Genomic DNA, 19,411 nt, shown 5'->3' on the forward strand with positions numbered 1-19,411 from the left:
TATTTCTAAAACATGAACAGACACACACTCCCCAATAACCATGCAGGCTCCTACACTCTTCCATTTTCAACCCCAGCTCTGAGCCTGATCTCTCTCATGTCACATTTTTACACCTTTTTTTAATTCTGAAGCTGGGTGTTTCTAATAGAAACACAGAAGCTGTAGCTACAGCAGATCTGTTGAGTGCTGATGTAACTGAAACCTTTTAAAGCCAAATGTTTTGGAATAGCTTTTTGCATTTTTTGTTTTAAAGAACACTTTTGTGCTTGTTTGTTCAAACTTGGTCTCTTCAACAAAGGAATGTTCTCTGGCTCCTTTTCAGCATATATTAATTCAGTGTCCCGTTAGCTTGAGGAGCTGAACCATCATGTGTTTAAAGTTTAGCTGTGAGTCCTTCCAGAACAAAAGATAAATATTTTTAAATTTTACTTTACTTTATACTCTTTATATTGAATGGAAAGTTTACTACCTTTTTTTAATTGTTGTTGTTTCCTGGGTTTTGTTTCATTTTGTTTTTTCGACAGAATAAATTATGTTTTGCTCTCTAGTAGAAAAAAAAGAGCATGTATTTTCAGACAACCTTTCAAAACATCTATAATCTAGAAAAGAAAGTTTAAAACATTTACTGTTGTTAACCTATTGAGGTTGCTGACTCTTTAATTCTTTGCTTGCTCCAGTGATTATGAGGGGCAACTTCTCACAGCAGTGCAAAATTGACATAATCCAGACTTTGACAGACAGAAAATTGATACAAAAATTCCTGGCCTAAAAAAAAAAAAAAGCTATTGCTTAGAATCCTCTTTGCAAACCAAAACTATCTATAAATTAAATGACTGCTGGGATACAGAACATTAGAATACTATCATCAGCTTCTGTAAATAAGTGAAGCTATGCTGATTTACAAGAGATGTTTGTTATTTTGCACTTACTCATGATCTCCCCAAACACCACTACAATATTCAGCTTTTTCTGTTGTCTTTTTTTTTTGCTCAACCAAAGTACTTGCCTCAAATGATTTGTATATCTAAAACCAAGAAGGAATTAGATAGTTTGGGCAGACTATAAAGTTGGCAGATTGGATTAAAGCAGGCACTAAATCAAAATGTCTTCTTGCCTGAAAGGTAACATTCGTTTGCCCAAGATTAGGATATTTGCAGCAGAAAATGTCTATCAAAGACCAACACCTAAAGTGCACTGAAATGTCAGCAAGTCTGGCTTTGCTCAAAACCATACAGGGAAAAACCACAGAGATTATCTAAATCTGGATGATCCGAACGTGCAGCTACTTTATCATGAAGCACCAGTTACAGTGAACCTGCACAGGCTGACTCGCTCAGCTGGGAGGCACCAGCTGACAATGTTCTTCCTCCTGTTACTGTATCAGATCCAAACTAGAACTTAATCCAAACACAAAATAACTGCCATTTCCCATGACAGTATAAAAATCATAACTATATAAAAGTGTGATTTTAAAAACTATGTCAATTGGATAATTTAAAAACAGTTAAAGCCACCTGTTACCACAGAAGAAAAACATGTAATGTGTATTTTCTTTGTTCTGGCCATAAAGGCAGTGATGTATCTGCAGTTCCCTAACCTCTCACTCAGTGAAATTCATCAGCTGAAGCCAAAGTGTGGGTGAACAGACACACGGAGCCTTCTCACTCAAGTACAGCACGGGAAGTCACCTTTGTGCTGCAAAAGGCAATAGGATGGGAGGAGCTGCTCCAACAGAGACACCGCTCACAAGCACCCCTGGAACCTCCCTTGCCATGAAGAGTGCTAGTTCTCTCACCTGTGTCCCTGAAGACACATGCTTTCATCCCCAAAGTGCCTTCATTCACATTGTGATGAAAATGTCTCATATTTGGTTTATCGTCTCATTCATTGCCAAGGCCAGGGAGCAATCATGACTAAAATAAAGGAGTTTGTGTGGGGCAGACTTCTATCATATATTGTACTTTTATTTTTGTCCTCTTCATCTGAGTACAGAAGTACCCAAGTCATGACTCTTTTAATCAGAAATGTACTGCACTTTTCAGGCACCCTTATTGCAGCAGAACCTTCACATATTTATTTCCAAAGATTAATAGTGGAATTTAGTTTAGAAAAATGAATTCGCTATAACTAATCCTGTATCATGAACCAAGATCATTGTCAAAACTCACTGAGAAGACAGTAGGCACTCACACTAACATGGAAATTGGACTGATGTTAATTAGTAAAATACACTGCAAAAATAATAACACAAGAAAGCAGACTATATTTTTAATATTTACTAGGGTCTTAAGTCAGATCCTTAGTGGCATAAAAAGATCAAATATTTCTGCCTGTTGTATGGAATCTTGTTGCTGAGACTACTAAAGGTTTTCCAATCACATCTTGCCAATGTTACCATCTACTGAAATTATTCCTAACTGCCGTGGTGTGATTATATTTGTTCTTTTCAGTGGTATATTTTACTATTATCTATTTCATTGTCTTATTAGAATCTATTGTTATTTGATATCATTTATTGTTATTGACATTTTACAGCTTGAAGAACTTGCAGATCACAAGTAGGTATTTCATATATGCCACTTATCAATGAACACTTTTTTTTTACCAGCAACTTAAAAGTCAGACTTGCAAAAACAAGATATACCAAGGCATGCTTTGAAACAGAACAACAACCATCAACATTCACATATTTCACATCATTCCATAAATAAGAAAACTGCTTTGAAGTTAGTATCAGCTCTGAATTATAGAGAGAAATCAAAATACCATCATCCCAGTTTTGGAGAACTTACTGTGCCCTTGGACAGCCTGTTATGTAGAAAGCGCTATTGAATTTTCATGTTCCTTTTTCTCCTTTGCTCTTTGAGATTATAGGGACATAACGAAATGCAAAGACTACAGAACACAAATTTGGGAGTCAATATGTGTTTTTTGAAAAAGACATGTAGATAAAACTGCAACAGAGAAAAGCAGACTGTACCATGCTGTTTGTAGATAGGAGGTTTCCTATAGATGTTATCTTTAACGCCAGTGTCTGAGGAAGAGGAAAGAGAAAGGAAAGAATGAAAAAGTAAGCAAGCAGTTCAGACCAAGTTACTGTTGTTCCTCTCAACAACACTAACAATGCAAAAAACTTCAGCAAAGACTATGCATTCATTTGGTGGTTTGTCATTTACTGGTTACTATAAGAGAACGGAACTTTATCCATCATCTTTATGTAGTGAAAACTTTGAGTATGAGTATACCTACCTATACAACATAATCCCCTCTAAGACCCTCAAAATGCTTTAAGACACCTTGATAGCATCCATTTGGTGATGTGTAGGTGGCTTCATCTGCACTACCAATGTGTACTGATAATTAATATGGAGCTACAATAACAGTCACAGTTGAAAAGAGACTTTCTCCATTAATTACAAATAAAGCGTATGTGTTCAAACATAAATGATTATTCTGGTAATATCCAAAACAGGTAGATGTGCTTAGCAGTAAAAAAGCTAAACAGTGTGAATATAAATTTAATTTGCTTGTTGACTGAATGTAAACCTGGAAACAGTATAGTACATATGCAAAGCCAGCCACAGTGAGCTTCCTGCAGTTCTGAAGTCTGCCAGCTATTTTTAAAGTCTATGTTAATATGATTTTTAATTCAGAGAATGGACAGATAAGGGGGAAAAACAGTAAAACCAAAAACCCCTTCAGTCATTCCTCCTGCACAAAACTTCAACTGACCGAGGCAATTATGGCACTATAAATCAGAGAAGCATAGCATCGTTAAGGCTGGAGAAGATCTTTGAGATCAAGTTCAATCATTAACCCAGCACTGCCCTAACTTTCTAGTCTTAGTAACGCTTTTCACAGTATGCATCCTGTAAAGCAAATTTTAAAAAAAATATATGTATGTGAGCACAAAGCTCTCTAACTCCTCTATTTTTGAGATGATGTTTAACAGGTAAAAGATATTTAGTTGTCAGACATTTTCTTGTCTTACCCTTTGACATTCACAAATCAATGCCAAAAAAAAAATTACATTCAGAGGAGAATAAACAGGTGCCAGCAATTGAAGATCAAAAGCTAAGCAGTTAATGCCTACCTGGAATATGGAAATGCCTAGGAGCCTGCTGATAGACAGAAGGTGAAGATTTGCTGTCAGAGTACATGGACAAGCTTGGAGTGCTCCGACCACTTTCACTGCCTCCAAGGGGAAGAGCAAAGAATGCAGATAAAAGAAAAAATGGAAAGCAAAGTAGAGTATTTCAAGCATAAAAGCTTGTTCAGAATGACTTGTTAATCCAACACTTTTAAATATATGTTTTTTTGTAAGACCCAGACTCCAAACACCTCATGAAAAATTAGTATCTCATAGATAATATCAGATTAAACTGCACTACTTTGAAATTAAAGTTTCTTTTTAATGACACTTTCATGAAGAAAATCAAAGGATAAGAACATCCACAATCCTGTAATGTGTTTTGCACAGCCTTAACTGAATAATGTAATGATCAAATGTCTTAAAAGTTTAATGCTATGGCTCATAGCCTGCCCCTGAAACCAGTAATGGAATCATTCAGTAGTGTTTAAATTACCCTAAAGCAGGACTAGACCAAAATACAAACATTATGGCTAAGCCAAATAATCCTGCATATATCAGTGACAAAAAGTAATGTTGAAAATTCGGCTCTTAATTGCAAACTTTTCCCACAGGTAACATGCCACAGCATTTTTATGCAAACAAGGTTGGATTATCAAGTCATGGATCTATAATGCCATAGCCACTTCACCGAGTTTCAAGATATACATAGGATTGTTCCATATTAATTTTTCCATTTGTGTTGACAAACGCTCATTGGGTGCCATTCGTTCCCTCTTATCTGATTTCCCTGAAGCACACTCTATGGCATTATAGGGCTGCTTGGCAAACAAAAAAGTAAAGCTCTACTTTTTTGGGACTTGTAAAATCCTTTTAGTTTACAGCACTGGTAAGCAAACATGACATTTATTCTTACATAAAATGATTGTTAATTCATTGTTATAGTTTTAGTGTGAATGAAGCACAAGTTTAATGGCTAGTAATGATGTAATTACAGCATGTTTTCTGGGGGTAAAGAAAGTGCAGCAGCTCAGCGTATTAGACCTGTAAATGAGTTCTTCTTTTATGGAGAGGATGGTTTGTAACCACAGAGCTACTGGATTACCAGAACTGTCCAGGCCATGCCCATGGAGGTGGTCTCTGTCCTGCTGACAAGCAGTGGATGCACAGTCATGGCATTGCCAGCCTTGACATGCACCACTGAGGTCAAAGGTGAGAGCCACCGAGTACAGAGGGAGCAGAAACAGGACAGACAAGGTCAGAAGAGCGTGCTGTATCTCATGACAATACCCTGACCAATCCACCCTAAATTCTACGTCTGTTATTTTATTAAAACTGAAAAATCATTCAGCTGTGACCACTGTCCTTCCAAAATATAAAGGAAGAATTATGAAATTACTAATAATCTGATGCATCACCACCTACTTGCAGTCAAGCAATCCTCAGACAAGGAACCTGACAGTTATTCAGTTTCTCGATTGCCATTTTGCTCTTGGAAGAAAAAAGTGGTGACAGGCTTTCACTGCACATTTATGAATTCCCTCTTTCTTTACTGCTTGGTGCCCAGATTCCTGGCCATCCCTACTAAACGAAATAAGTTTCAATGTCACTGGTAGATACTTATTAAAGTAAGGTGCCTTAAAACTCCAAAATTCTTAAAAAACTTGTAATGTCATTCATCCAAATGAGATACTGTTATCAGAATTTTGTAATTTAAACAGAAAATGAAAGTTCTTAAGCAATTTTTACAGTGTATTAATTCTTCATTTCCTTAAAATTAGCATATTAAAATGCATATTCATGTACAACCTGCATGAATAATCACTTATTTGATCAGTGATCCAAGGTGCTGATATTGTACACACTGCGAAAGTCATTCTTCAGGGATAGCGTGGAGTGTCAGCAAGGAATCCGGAGGAAGGATTAAGAGGAATAAACTTGCAGGAAAGCAGGATGCAAGAGCAAGTACCAGGGGACAGCAAATCTACAAGTTGTTCAATGCAAGGATCATCTGTGTGGAGCAGTTTGCAAAGCCATCACCTCTAACTTGCTCAATGGAAGAATTAAGGATGAAATGATGGAAAAGATTCTTTTTGTACCCCTCTCATTCAAGCTGATGCACATTTAAACTTTAATTCTGCCAGTGATTTGGACAAACCTGAGTAATTGTATTTCACATTTTGCATACAAAAATAAGTGTATAATAATCAAGCAAACTGAAAACCCATATAGAAAGTTAATATGTAGGCAACTACAGACAGCTATAATTTAAATCTCTAAAATGAGATTTTGCCAATAAATTATCTCTTTTGAGGTTTGCCTGGTATACACTGATGATGAACTTCAAATGATGTCTCAGAAAAAAGACCAGAGAGAGCAATTTTTCAAACTTTTGGTTTTGCCTTCTTCCACAAGCAGCCACAGGCTATGATCTGCTATGCTGGTCAGTGAAGAGCAAAAAATCCTGAACCCTTCCCTGGATTTTGTTTAACTTGGAAAGAATCTGGAAAGGTTTACTTTGAACTTGAGTGTCGACCACAAAACCTTCCCTGTGTCCTCTGGCTGCTGACACGGCAGGCTGCACTTTTGACTCTGTGTGTGCGGAGCCAACTGACCAGAGCTCTGACCACGCTCTTGTTTCAGAAGACTGCCAGGAAAAGTATAACTCCTTAGAACTCCTTCCTAGTCAGCTTTCATCTTATCTGTGAGGATGGGAAATCTGCTAACGAGTTACCGTAAGAGCTCTCTAAGTTCAGGACTGAACGATAAACAAATGCCACTGGCATAATGAGGGAGATGTCCAAGTCTACTCATTAAACTTTTGATATCTCTGTCCATGCTGCACTAAGCTAGACCAAGTTTTTTGAAGCTTGATAACTAATTCTTTTCAAGCTTCCAAAGCCAAATAAATGGGCTTTGGGAGCTGTGCTCTGGCACTAAAAAGGCAAGGTAATTTCCACCATGTTTTAAGTAAGGATTTTTTCAGCAGGGCTCAGCATGCTCACTGACTCCATCACCTCAAGAGGAAGAGGCACACCAACCAGAGGTGCTTGGAATATCACACCCTAAGACTCGCAAGGGCATTAACTGTGAAGCTTTCTTGAAGTGAGGCTGTCAAAGGACTTATTTTGAAGACAAAAATCCTTAAAAGAGCACAATCAAATAATTTTTCTTAATGATATAGAACAGATCATCCTATTACACTGCATGGGAGCTAGGCTTCAGCACACAGTTGGAAGAACAGAAACTCAGTAAACACATTTTTCGCTGGAAAAAAATTATGAAACACGTCAGTCTCAGGATATGATGCAAACTCAGTGAAATCAAAAGGAAGATTTTGCTTGTCTTAATTTCCCTAGGTTAGTAGCATATCTGTCTCGTGGAAGCTTAAAGAAATATCTTTTATGGCAAATGTGGAGTGCTGGTTCTAAAATGTTTATTTCTAGTATTATAAAGCAGTGTATTATTTTTAGATTTAATATTTTTTTTAAAAAAAAGCATGCGTTCACTTTCTTGAAACTGAAGTGGCAACATCAAGGTTGGTCTGGATACAAAGTAACCATTGCTACAATCATATTCTTCCCCCACTAGCACTTTGAAGAGAAAAAAAGGGCACATCCACTCCATCAAAAGGCTCTTGCAGATAAGGGAAAAAACACAGTTTGGAACTCAGAATTCAGAGACCTTGAAAAGGGTGGAGCAAATCTTCTGACTCCTTCTGGACTGACACATTAACTCAGTGTAAACCAGTGGATGATCTATACAAGCTTTGCAGGGCTCAGGATTACCTATTTGGAAAATTATTAACAGGCTCACCTTTTAACCTCACAAGAACACTGTGAAGCACTGTAAGGTTGTACTAAGAAAATATTTTATCTCCTTGATAAAAAACTGCTGCAGAATTTCAAAATATTATAATTGTGATCACACTGATCATAGTTATTTGGGCACAAGGAGTACCACTTGAGAATTTCTTCATCCAAACAGCAGTACTTAATAATTGCTGCTTCTCTGAGCAACAGCAGGTAGAACTGAACAGAAACACAGTTTAAGAGGGGGGATTCCAAGCAGCTGCTGGCAGGACTTTGAGAAGGAGCTTTCCATAGACTGAAATTGTGCACTGCAATACACCAAAGATGTTCTTACTCAGTACATCAGGTTGGATAATACCATCCAAATTTTCGATAAAAGATAAAAACACTGTTCAAGCAGTGCCTCAGAGAATACCGGGGTGTGTGCCAGACTTCCAAAAAATACGTGAGAAGGTAACTGTTTCTGGTGTGGGAAGGAGATTTGCAGGTGGATTCAAATGCTAACAAACAATATGATCTCATCAGCTTTTTCCTCCAAAATTTTCTTTCAGGCATCATTTTTGGAAGACTTGAGCCGGATTCTATTCCTGTTTATACCAGTGAAATTCAGCAGACTTCTGAAAGAACTGTTTCTGGACTCATTAGGGCCCAGTGAAGATGCATTAGTCATTATTCCAAAGGCAAGGAGTGTCTGCTACTCATTTGAGTGTGCAAGTCTAGCTCCTGTAGAAGGTAATTTCCTTTTCTATCATGGTTACAACAGCAAGGACAACAGTTTATTAAATCAAGAGAGTCAAGCAACAGCCATTGAAAATGTTTGCCTGTCATATCTCCTCACTGTTCATATTGTTACTATAGAAGATAGAAGTAAGGGAAGACCTTCATGGTAGCAGAATGTCTTCTCTTCCTGACACTTATTTAACTAGCTGAAAAAATAGCCTTTGCCTCAAAGGTTCTTGACATTCCTCAGTACTGTCCCACATGCTCAACATGAAAGTTTTTAAAAGTTAATATCCACTACCAAAAAATTAATGGCAAGAATAGATTCAGTTACTTTGTTTTATACTGCATGGCACAGATTAATTGATAATCAGTGCAGCTGTATTGATTTAACCAGCTGTCATAATGTTTGGCAATGTTACAAATAATAGGAAGAATATCTAAATGTAGGTTGGAAGGTTAGATAACTGATCATCCTATGTTGTATCCAATGTATTAGCTTATACAGGCTCATTATATTTAGCATGACCACAATAGGGTAAGGATATTTTAGAACAAACAGACTTGTAAATAGTTCTCTCACTCAGTTTCATTATAAAAGATAATTCCTTCCCTCCATCCCTTTGAAAGACATTTAACACTCACTGAAAAAAGCAAAAATAAAACAACCCATACCCACTCAGTTCGTAAAACTTACACAGTACATCAAGAAAGCACTTGCACAAAATTAAGACAAATTTTATCCAAGTGGAAGCCATGCTTGCACAGACATAAAAGTGAAACACAGCTGAATAAATCTACAGTATCACAGCACGGGTTTGCATTCCTGGACCTTACCTTTGAAGAAAGGGATGTAATGATGTCTGAATGTAGATGTAAGGCTTGGGTGTTGGGGCAGGGAGATGCAGCTACTGGTACCAAGACTCTGAGTACCAGCTGGGGGCAACAGAGAGTAAGTGAAAATAAACTATTTAGTTCACTTACTGAAAGCCGCAAATTACAACGCCATCCTTTTTTCTCAGGAACATTTTCCTCCTGATGCTTAATAAACATAGTTTAAATTTAAGACTTCATCTTTCACTGGTTATTAAGACATGACAGTGGCCATACTACGGGGTTGGCCAAGGGACAGGGGCTTTCCACAGACTGAGAGTATCACGTAATATGCTGTAACTGTAACGCATCAGAAAATATTCCAGAAAAGGCATCACAAAAAGCATGGCTGCACTCAGGGGAAATCCTGGATATTCAAAAGCTGCAAGAGGCAATGACAAATGTTCATAATGGATTTAATGAAATGAAGCGGGGAGAGTTTTGTCTCTGCTGAGAACTGTGCCATGAGTGGGTCCAGTTCTCACCACCAGCAGTGCACACTGGTAGGATTTAGTTCACAATGCACCAGGGCATTCCAGTGCCCAGCTAATTTAAGTATTTAAAGAAACATTCTGAAGTTATTTGAGCTCTGAAAGTTACACATGTGAAAAAGTACCTTGAAAAACATTCTCAAAGCCATCTTTGTTTGCTTTGCTGTAATCATATCCTGATAAAGTATTTTGGAAGACTAATGGCAATTATTAAAAATGGTGATTATGATGATTATCTTCCAAATTTTCAATGTGGCTGTAAAACAACAGAATTCATTTGGAATTCCTTTTGTTTTTCCTTGTTGCTTTAACAGTGTGCTGCTAAGCCCAGGCATGACACAGCTGCCAGACCTTTAGGAGAGACTAATTTTTCCTCTGTCTAATAGATCTTTTTATACTCAATCTCATTTCCACTTTGTCGAAGAGTTTACATAGTACAAATATTCAATTCCTGCAAAACCTGTTTCTGTTACCTATAAAATCTTCACATCCTTGGAAAGATAAAGAACTCCCAATTATACAAACTAGTTCATAATTACAATGCATCCCCAATGAAATTAGAAGACACCAAGAAAATAATATAAATGCTCCATGTTCTCCACCCAAATGATGGAGCTGAAAAAAACAAACCCAGAATAAATTTTGAGCAATTTTACTGATTATAGGATTTATAGGATAAAAGGTTTATAGGATAAAACTCAGTACAGAGCCCAGATATGAATGGGCTTTTTTTAAGGCATTTCCACGCAAAGGTCAAAAGGAGATGATCTCTCCTCTCTGTGTGATGAGAGCACTAACACAGCTGCTACTACAGCCCAAAGCTGCAATAAACACTTCTGTAAGCTTTCAAACTCCAGCCATTAGAACCACTACTCACTCCTCCAGCTCTCACACTGTGGAGAGGAGACATGAACCATGACCCTGTGGTACAAGAAGGGGCATGAATTCACTCCATTACCCTCCTGTGAGCATTCATGGCTACTGTGCCATACCTTGAAAGAGCCGTGCATTGACTATGTACCATCAGGCAGTAAAGAACCAGGATTAAGTCCTTTAAACTATTCTACCTTGTGTCTACATAAAATAATTTTTTTAAATGCCTATTTTTGTTTTCTTCAATGCATGTTCCTGAAGCACTTGTTTCCTTTCTCCCCATGGGACTCTGTTCACAGTAAATAAATCCCCGCAATGAGCTGCTATTCCACTTTAAACTCCTGCCTACTGGAATCCATTCTACTTACAACAAAGTCATGGAAAAATGTAGAGAATAAGTAAGGCTGCTTTTTGATTACCTGGTCTGCTGTAATGCTGAGGGGAGTGGGAGGTTGGGGTGTAGCGACCATAGCCCAGCGAGCCAGCAGAGCTAGGGCTTGACGTTCTGTACTGCTTGAAGGATCTGTCATCTTGGTCACCCTTAGAGGAAGAGACAAAATACATCTCATTGAGTAAGACAAGTAACTTATGACACAGGCAGAATATGCCACTTTGCTAGTTTCTGTGCTGTGTAGATGGAAGTCGTTGACCTAAGATTCCATGCAGTCCCAATGAAACAAGGTGGCTTTCAGCACTTCCACTGCAGTGTGACTGAAAGAACTCTGCCAAGTATCAGAGAACAGTCATGTTCCCAGGAAAGGCAGCACATAGATGAATTTAAAATTACAACATAATTTGAAAATAACATATATAGGTGCATGGAAGATGAGATCAGGTTAACACGACAGCATCATAGCCACTTCGTACCCATATGAGCAGATGCATGATGGTAACAGACAGCACAAAAATCAACATTTTTTGGTTTCATTAAATCACAAAACTGACTGTATAAATTGCCCAGTGTACCATACCGTAACACAGTCACTATGCTAGGAAACATTATCATTAAATACTGTAACTGTGCAAAGTAAGTAATACAATTCAACTCCCACTAAACACTTGGCTTCAACCAGTTAAAACCACATACACACATTCCAAGCCTTTCGTTTTCTACAGCTAATTAAATTGCAACTGCAATATACATGTAGTGTCTTCTTAAGAGTAAAAGTCTTACTGAGTGAAATAGATGTGGAAATGACTTTCTGTAAACTAGCTATGTAAGCAAATTCAAATTTCTTGATTCTTTTAAGACAAGTGACAATTGGCTTGAGCTAACTTCAAATAGGACCGACCAACGTAACCTGCAGATGCTACTCTATGGAAAGTCACACACAAAGAAATGCTTCCTCTCTCCTATCCCAGCAGAAATGAATGAAGATATGCTATGCCATAACATGTGTTAGTCACTTATCATGAATACGGGAACACCTTTCAGCATCTGTTTGGCATCTCCCCTGGATTGTTCATCATTTAAACACACAGTAGACCTTACTTAGCCCCATCATCATCCTGCAGTTTTCTACTAGGACAACTTTTCCATCCATTCATCTTTAGATGGGATTATCCCTGACTCTACAGAGATGTACAGTATTCTCACATCATCGGATTTCCTCCTGTGGTCCAGGTATGCTCAGTCTCTTCAACCTCACCCTAGGGTCATTGACTGCCTTTTCAAAAGTGTAATATCAGTTTTCTATAGTGGTCAGCAGCCTTACTGCTCTAATATCAAGTTCAGAAGAAATTACACAAAAAGCAAAGAACAACTGATGCCTTCCCGAGCACAACGTTCTGTAGGCACTGTGCCACCAACTCCTCTATGTCCAGCTTGAGATGTTTCCCTCTCAATATTTAATACCCACTCTAACCTTTGTGAAGAGAGTTACAAATAGTATTACAATGTCTCTGCAAAGTATTGTGACAATATTTCAGTACCATAGGAGTGTTAGCGAATGGTCTGTGATGCGTCCAATTGTATGATACAGTGCAATTTTTCTTAAAATAAAAATCCCTGCAACAAAACTGGTGACAAGTTTGCAGATGATGATGCCCAAGCACCTTATCATAGACTCTTCAGAGAAAGACAGCAAGCGCAGAGAAGCTGGATAATGTGAGAGTATTCAAGTAACACAAATCATGGCAGTCCCAACCTCCACAGTTGGCAGTTTGGTAAATGGTATGTAATTTAAAGGAAATTATTATAATCTTCCAAAACACCAAGTTTTCATATTGTTTCAGACCTTACCTTCTGTGTACCTTGTATCTCTGTAAGAAACAGTCAATCTAGTTCATGAAATCCAGTATTAAATAAAGTACAATTTTATTTTTAAACTATCAATTAAATTAAATCTCTAGAGGTTAACTTCTCTGTTTAACCAGTCTTTAAAGTAACAGTTTATGATTTACAATCCTTAATGAAAATTAACAATTATGCATGATTACCAAAATTTTGCAGTACATAAAGCTGGGATAATGGTGAAATTAGCTGGACCCCTGATATGTAATTGAGTATGTAATCTGGGAAACCATGTGAAATGCTTTCACTGCTTCCAAAATGATATTTTTTTGAAGCAATGGCTAGTTTTGATCATTAATGCAATCAAAATACGCAGACTTAGAAATTCAGGTATGTGCAAATAATTTAATAGTATGTGAGCACAAATAGTATAAGTAGTTTAACTATTTGTGGAATAAAAAAACTGAGAAAAAAAAAGAGAATGCTATGATAAGCATTAGTTCAAGCCAACTTATGCTGGCAGCTTTAAATGTAAACATAAATCATATTTTCCAATATAATTTATTTAGTAGAGCTTGAAGAAGTGACCACCATATTACTTTTATTTTGGAAAGCAGAAACATGGACGGCAGTGGAGACAGATGCACACAGATGGCAATCCAGAAGCAGAGCACTTACTGAACACAATACTGTGAAAAGCATAAATTATAAACCCCATGCACTGTAGAGGCAGGAGGCAAACCCCACACTTCAGATGCTGCTGGTTATTAATATGACCAGGTTTATGCAGGTTATCACAGAATGGGTCAGAATAGGAGAACAAAGGCATTTGGGGATTACCTCAGTAGGTGTTGGAGAGAGCAACTGAGGTGACTGCAAACAGCAACACACAACAAATTAGTGATACAAATTCATGCATGATGTTACTTGTGAGAATTACTCTTAAAATATCACTATCCATGTATAACACATGATACAGTTGGGAAAAAACACCTGTCAATTACGTTAATAAGGAATAATATATAAATAATTTCATATTAGTCTTTTAGGGATTTTTCTACTACAAAGTCCTGGTGTCTGGTGAGGCCAGTCCTGGGCCACAGAGAGTGCTGCTGCCAGGGAACTCCCATTGAAAGCAACTGCCTGAAAACTGCACACAAGACTTAACAAAATCTGCACTGAAGGACCTCCAAAATCAGGACTAGAACTGTCTGTTTTAAGGAAAAACAAAATATCTGCACTATTTAAATTTCAACTAAACATCATGTAATTTGACAATTTCCTGTTCTTTTTCCTTTCAACATTTAATGCTATGTTTGGCTAGTTAATCAAATCCACTGAAACTTTTCAGCTGCAGGCAGTAACCAGGATGCTGAAATTTCTAAGATAGGATTTGTTTGGTTTTGGTTTTGTTTTTGTGTTGTTGTTGGTTTTTTTTTCCCCTGGCACTACAAAGGATATAAATATTTGGAGATACAGGCAAACGTGTATGCTGGATTGCAAGCACAGCCCAAAAACACCTTGGAGTAGGTGCAATGACTGGGTCCTCACAGGAGCTGGGCAGAAGGTTGTTTGGTCTCTGCACTTCTGCCAAGCCTAGATGTCACCAGGCAGCTGAGGGCCACAAACATTATCAGCACTGATGAATTTTGACATAGAAAGGAAGTTCTTATGCTCCATCGGTTCAGGATTAGGCAGCAGTTTCTGGTTTTGTGAAATCAGAGACCTAAATGGCATTTAAACCCTTAACGAAATAAAATTTTAATTCTTTTCAGATAATGGAGCAACTGTGGTTTAGCATTGTGAAGAGAGGGTTTGGAAGAAAGGCTGTAAAACCTAACATATGTGCTGCACCTCACCTGACAGTAGTACTGAGACTTGAGTGGTACTGATTAAGTGCAAAAGGTATAAGTGATAGCAGGATTAGGATAATAAAAATATTATGGCTATTAATTATAGCATTTATTTCTCTCCATTCACTTACACCTACAGAGAACAAAGCACACTTCCACTCCAGACTGTATATATCTTGCTAATACCGAGCATATTGAAGAGGTTTAATTTGCAAAAACTTTGCTAAAATTGTAAAAGAAATCAGAAAGTCAAATGAAAGGTAGATATGTTCAGAGAAGAAAAGCTAACTCTCATGACAGGAGCTATAAACAAGTATGTTTTGCAAAACACAGAATTACTATTATTTATATTAGTATAATGCTAAATTAGGTTTCATTAGCACAAACTGTATCATATTAGCTCTGCATATGAAAAGGCTGAAGTGCATGCATGAAATGAGGATGAACTTTAGTAAGGGACAGTTGAAAGAAATTTGTACATAGGGAAGTGATACCATTGTTGTGTTACTAAAATAACATGGCACACTTAAAAAAAAATCATGAAAGACATTTGGCTCCGCTTCTGATTTTTGCATTATAATTAGCAATGGCTCCTGTTTTCTACAACATGCAGAACTACTCTCATGGAAAAACATATTTTAATTACATGTCATCTCTTTAAAAAATGATCACAGAATGCAATTCTTTCATTTCCACAAATTAAAAACTGAAATTAACATCTTGGTCTTCCCTGTTGTTTTTTTTAGGAAGACCTTGTGAGTGAATGGATGACACGACTCAATTAACTGAAGTTATAAAACTTACATTAAAAAAAAAGTTATGCATATGTCTAATAGTGTTCAGCAACATGTTCAATGAAGCACATAAAACCTGAAACTCATAGAAAAAAATACCCATGTTTCAGTACCTCCCCGTAACTATGCCTGTCATCTGAAGAGTAACTGATATATGGAGAATAGGAGATCATATCTGGGCGGTCAATGTTATAGATGGCTTTATTTTTAGGAAGAGCAGCCAAATCCCTGTAGTCAAGAATTTCATCTCCAAGCTTTGCCTAAGAAAAGGAGGAAAGAAAGCAGTGAGAATAAGAAAGAATATGATCAGGATGCAATCAGACAAGGACAGATAAGTGTAGGTAGAAAAATCGTCAGCATAAGAAACCAATTTTTGTGTTTGTGCAAGTACAAATCTCTTGTATTTACTACAGAATGACAAATATTACAGCTGTTTTCTTTTATATACTATTGACTTTATCACTGACATTTAGCTAACAGGAGTGGCATGGCATCATTCCAATTCCCTGCTTATATCCCGCTTACTCCTGTCTGCACAAACAGATAGACACAGCAGATATTGTAGCATTTTTCAGGCAGACCACCCTTAATTTTGAAGTGGTTTTGGTGTGCAGAATTCCCTTACTGGAAGCAGTAGCGATTAACCAAATAAGTATTTCTAATATATGCTCTCTAGATGCTGAAAAACACTAGTCATGTCTTCAATCTTTCCCATTCAGTCACGTCCCACAGCTTCACCTCCTTTCCTGACCATGTCTAAATAGCCCTTAATTACGGGTCACAAACCAGCAGATGATGGATTTGCACCATGGTGGGTGAGATGGAAGATCACAGATGCCAGTCAAGTAACATTCAAATCCTGTCATAAGAATCACAGAGCCAACAGAGGGAAATGGCTGTGTTGGTTCCCATTCTCCTCTGACTATGCTTATTCCAAATTCGTAATTATCAAACTGCCTCATTTGCACAGATTATCCTTATCATAATTGCACCAGAACTGTATCCAGCATGTACTATCTTGTAGATATGATGAAAAGTTGGCCACATTGTGAGGGGAGAAATGGGAAATATAATTGCCTCATTCTCAGTTCAAGTTTTGCAGCAAAATGATGAGTGAATATTGCTGTTCTCTGAAAATCTGTGTGATCAGCTATAAAACTGTAATAACACCTCCCACATGCAAAATTACTAAAGTATCCAGGATTTATGTGTGCAGTAATTCTATTTTTTCTTAGTGTGAGCTAATAAAATTTCAATAGACTTTCCAGGGAAGTTTTCTATCAGGCAAATCATACAGGAAAAATTTAGTCTGACAATTTTAAGTTATCCTTTTTTCTAACACAATCTGTGAATTTGTGCAAACATAAACTACATGGAAAGAAGGAAGATTCCTCTTAACTAAGGAAGTAGAACAAAGCTGCCATAATTATCACATATTCCTATCCTCAAAACTAATGAAAAATGTGTTTTGACCAAATATTTATAAATTGACTCTTCATCAATTTATAAATCTCACTTCTTTGCAGCTACTTTGAGAAGCTAAAAAGGAAGAAAATAGCTCTTTAGTGAAAATAAGTCCCTTCCTACTAGGAAGCCAGTGGGAAGCTCTGATGCAGAGACAGGTAATGCCAAGGGAAGCAGTCTGTCCATCACATCTGTTCCAGGAATACTTTGGGCAGCATTGTACCTACAAGAAAAGCCAAGGAGGCTGTAATTTCACTTTTAAGATATCCAGGCTTATGGGCATTATTCTAGTGAATCCAAAGAAGTTCAGAAATGAGAATATTTAAATGTGAATTACAGCAATTTTGGCCCTGATCTCTCCATGTAGGTGTTCAACTTCCCTCTAGACTTCAGTACTGTCAGGAGTAAAATTTATGTAGCTGCGTAATTCCTTTCAGTTTAGATATAAAGATGTAGTCAAATTTGGATGACAGAACACTTCATGGATACAGTTGCTTTCTAATCACTCAGTTCTCCAGACATTCAGTCTACAGTGTTTCTTTATTTTATTTATTTCACCCACTTTCAATTATGTTAGTGGAATTCAAATCTGCTAGGGAAGACTCAAATTACATCTTAGAGGCTTTAAACCAGTTCTTCAATAGTCTGGTGTTTTGGATTCTATTAAAACCATGCTCTAAACTTAGAGTATCTATTTCATTTAGAATATGTAATGCTACAATTGTATAGTTGTGAATATGATCTTTATAGAAATAGTGTGATTTTTATTCCTTTTATAAGAGAACATACAACACAGGTTTGTAAGCTAACCTAAACCTTCCAGTTGGTTATACTAAGCTGCAGGACCTAATTCTCTCTTAGTAAAATTTAGCACAGTATAAAGCAGGACTTTTGTTTAAACTTTATTTAATGGCATAATTTAGAAATCAACTAATTTTTAAGTGGTATTTGGGGACTCGGGGGGTACATCAGCACTAGGGTAAATTTCAGCTTGGATATAATGAAGCTATCACTAAAGATCAAGAAAAGATGCCCATTATTACCTTTGAAAGTAACTGGCCTGTGCCGTCTCTCAGTACAAGAAGACACCAAAGTCTGTTATCAGTAGATGAAGAAAAGATGGTATGGTTTTATCAAACCATCTGTATGAAGCACATTCAGGTTTAGCTGAAACACACTTTTTTCATCTTTCCTTAGCTGACCACTCAACTGTGACCCAGAAACAAGTCTGCCCTGAGATGGAACGTTCTTCAGAATGACTGCATTGCTCTGACTTGATGTCTTTGAAAGTATGAGCACCAAGAATTCATGGTTCCTAAGCTTTAACTGTGTTCTCTAAATCCTCTTTTGTCCAACACAATACTTCACAGAGCTCAGCAGCTGGCAAGCCCACAGTTTTACTATGGGTTTTAATGAACTGAATCTATGCTACTGCGGAAAGCTGCTGTTCTGTCCACACCATCCCACTCTGCTCTGCCTTCTGCATTAGCACTAGAAGACATGAAGACAGCTAGGTCTTTTTCTGCCTCTTTTGTTGTCTGGATGTTTTTCCTGGGTTATTTTTTTAGCACAGTCTGGTCTCATGTTTGAATGATCACACCTCTGTGTGCCCATTAGTACTAGCACCAAAGAGGAGATGGGATGACATGGCCAGAGAGGGACAGGCTACATGTGTGTGGCAGCATGAATTTACATTTGCAAAACCAATCACAAAAACACACAAGACAAATCTTGAGCATGTCTCTATGTCATAACACTCCTGTAACAAAAAGCAGATGTAAAAAAAGCCAAGGAAACATTTTGGTAATATAGAAGTCAGCAACATGTTTTTAATTCTTCTTACTTTCCTGTTTGTGAAAGCCAAAATGGGATTTAATCAATCTCACAGCTTTGACAATTAAGCAGTCAGAAATGAGACAGAGAAAGAACTTGCACTCCTCTGGGGAATCTTTTTTCCAATTGATGCATATTTTCTAGACAACTTTATTCTGTCACTGTTGCAGCTGTATATTACAGTAACAAACATTAGAGTTGAGTGCTGTTTTAATGATAGCCTTTAAAAACAAACAAACCAACAAACAACAGAAAAGGAGAATGGAGCTTTGTCCTTTACTTTTAACAGCCTGTGGAGTGTATTTAAAACTGCAAACACAAACATCAAGAAAAATAGTACCATCTCACAGTTAGATAAATGTCACAAAAACCATG

The 19,411-nt window shown here is 37.2% G+C and overlaps 1 protein-coding gene across 12 annotated transcripts in view; it reads right to left on the minus strand.

Moving 5' to 3' along the window:
- ABLIM2 (actin binding LIM protein family member 2) overlaps positions 1 to 19,411 on the minus strand; it is a 147,222-nt gene that overhangs the window by 27,487 nt on the left and 100,324 nt on the right. For 3 of the 12 annotated variants that reach the window (XM_071556862.1, XM_071556860.1, XM_071556861.1), the window contains exons 10-15: positions 15,853 to 15,999; positions 13,933 to 13,965; positions 11,279 to 11,399; positions 9,460 to 9,558; positions 4,094 to 4,195; positions 2,981 to 3,034 (exon numbers count right to left, since the gene is read on the minus strand). In XM_071556862.1, coding sequence (XP_071412963.1) covers positions 2,981 to 3,034; positions 4,094 to 4,195; positions 9,460 to 9,558; positions 11,279 to 11,399; positions 13,933 to 13,965; positions 15,853 to 15,999 — 556 coding nt within the window. The remainder of the gene's footprint in view (positions 1 to 2,980; positions 3,035 to 4,093; positions 4,196 to 9,459; positions 9,559 to 11,278; positions 11,400 to 13,932; positions 13,966 to 15,852; positions 16,000 to 19,411) is intronic. The other 9 variants (XM_071556871.1, XM_071556866.1, XM_071556868.1 and 6 more) reach the window with 7 other exon arrangements.

Source organism: Pithys albifrons, chromosome 5, assembly GCF_047495875.1.
Source record: "Pithys albifrons albifrons isolate INPA30051 chromosome 5, PitAlb_v1, whole genome shotgun sequence".
Classification (NCBI taxonomy): domain Eukaryota; kingdom Metazoa; phylum Chordata; class Aves; order Passeriformes; family Thamnophilidae; genus Pithys; species Pithys albifrons.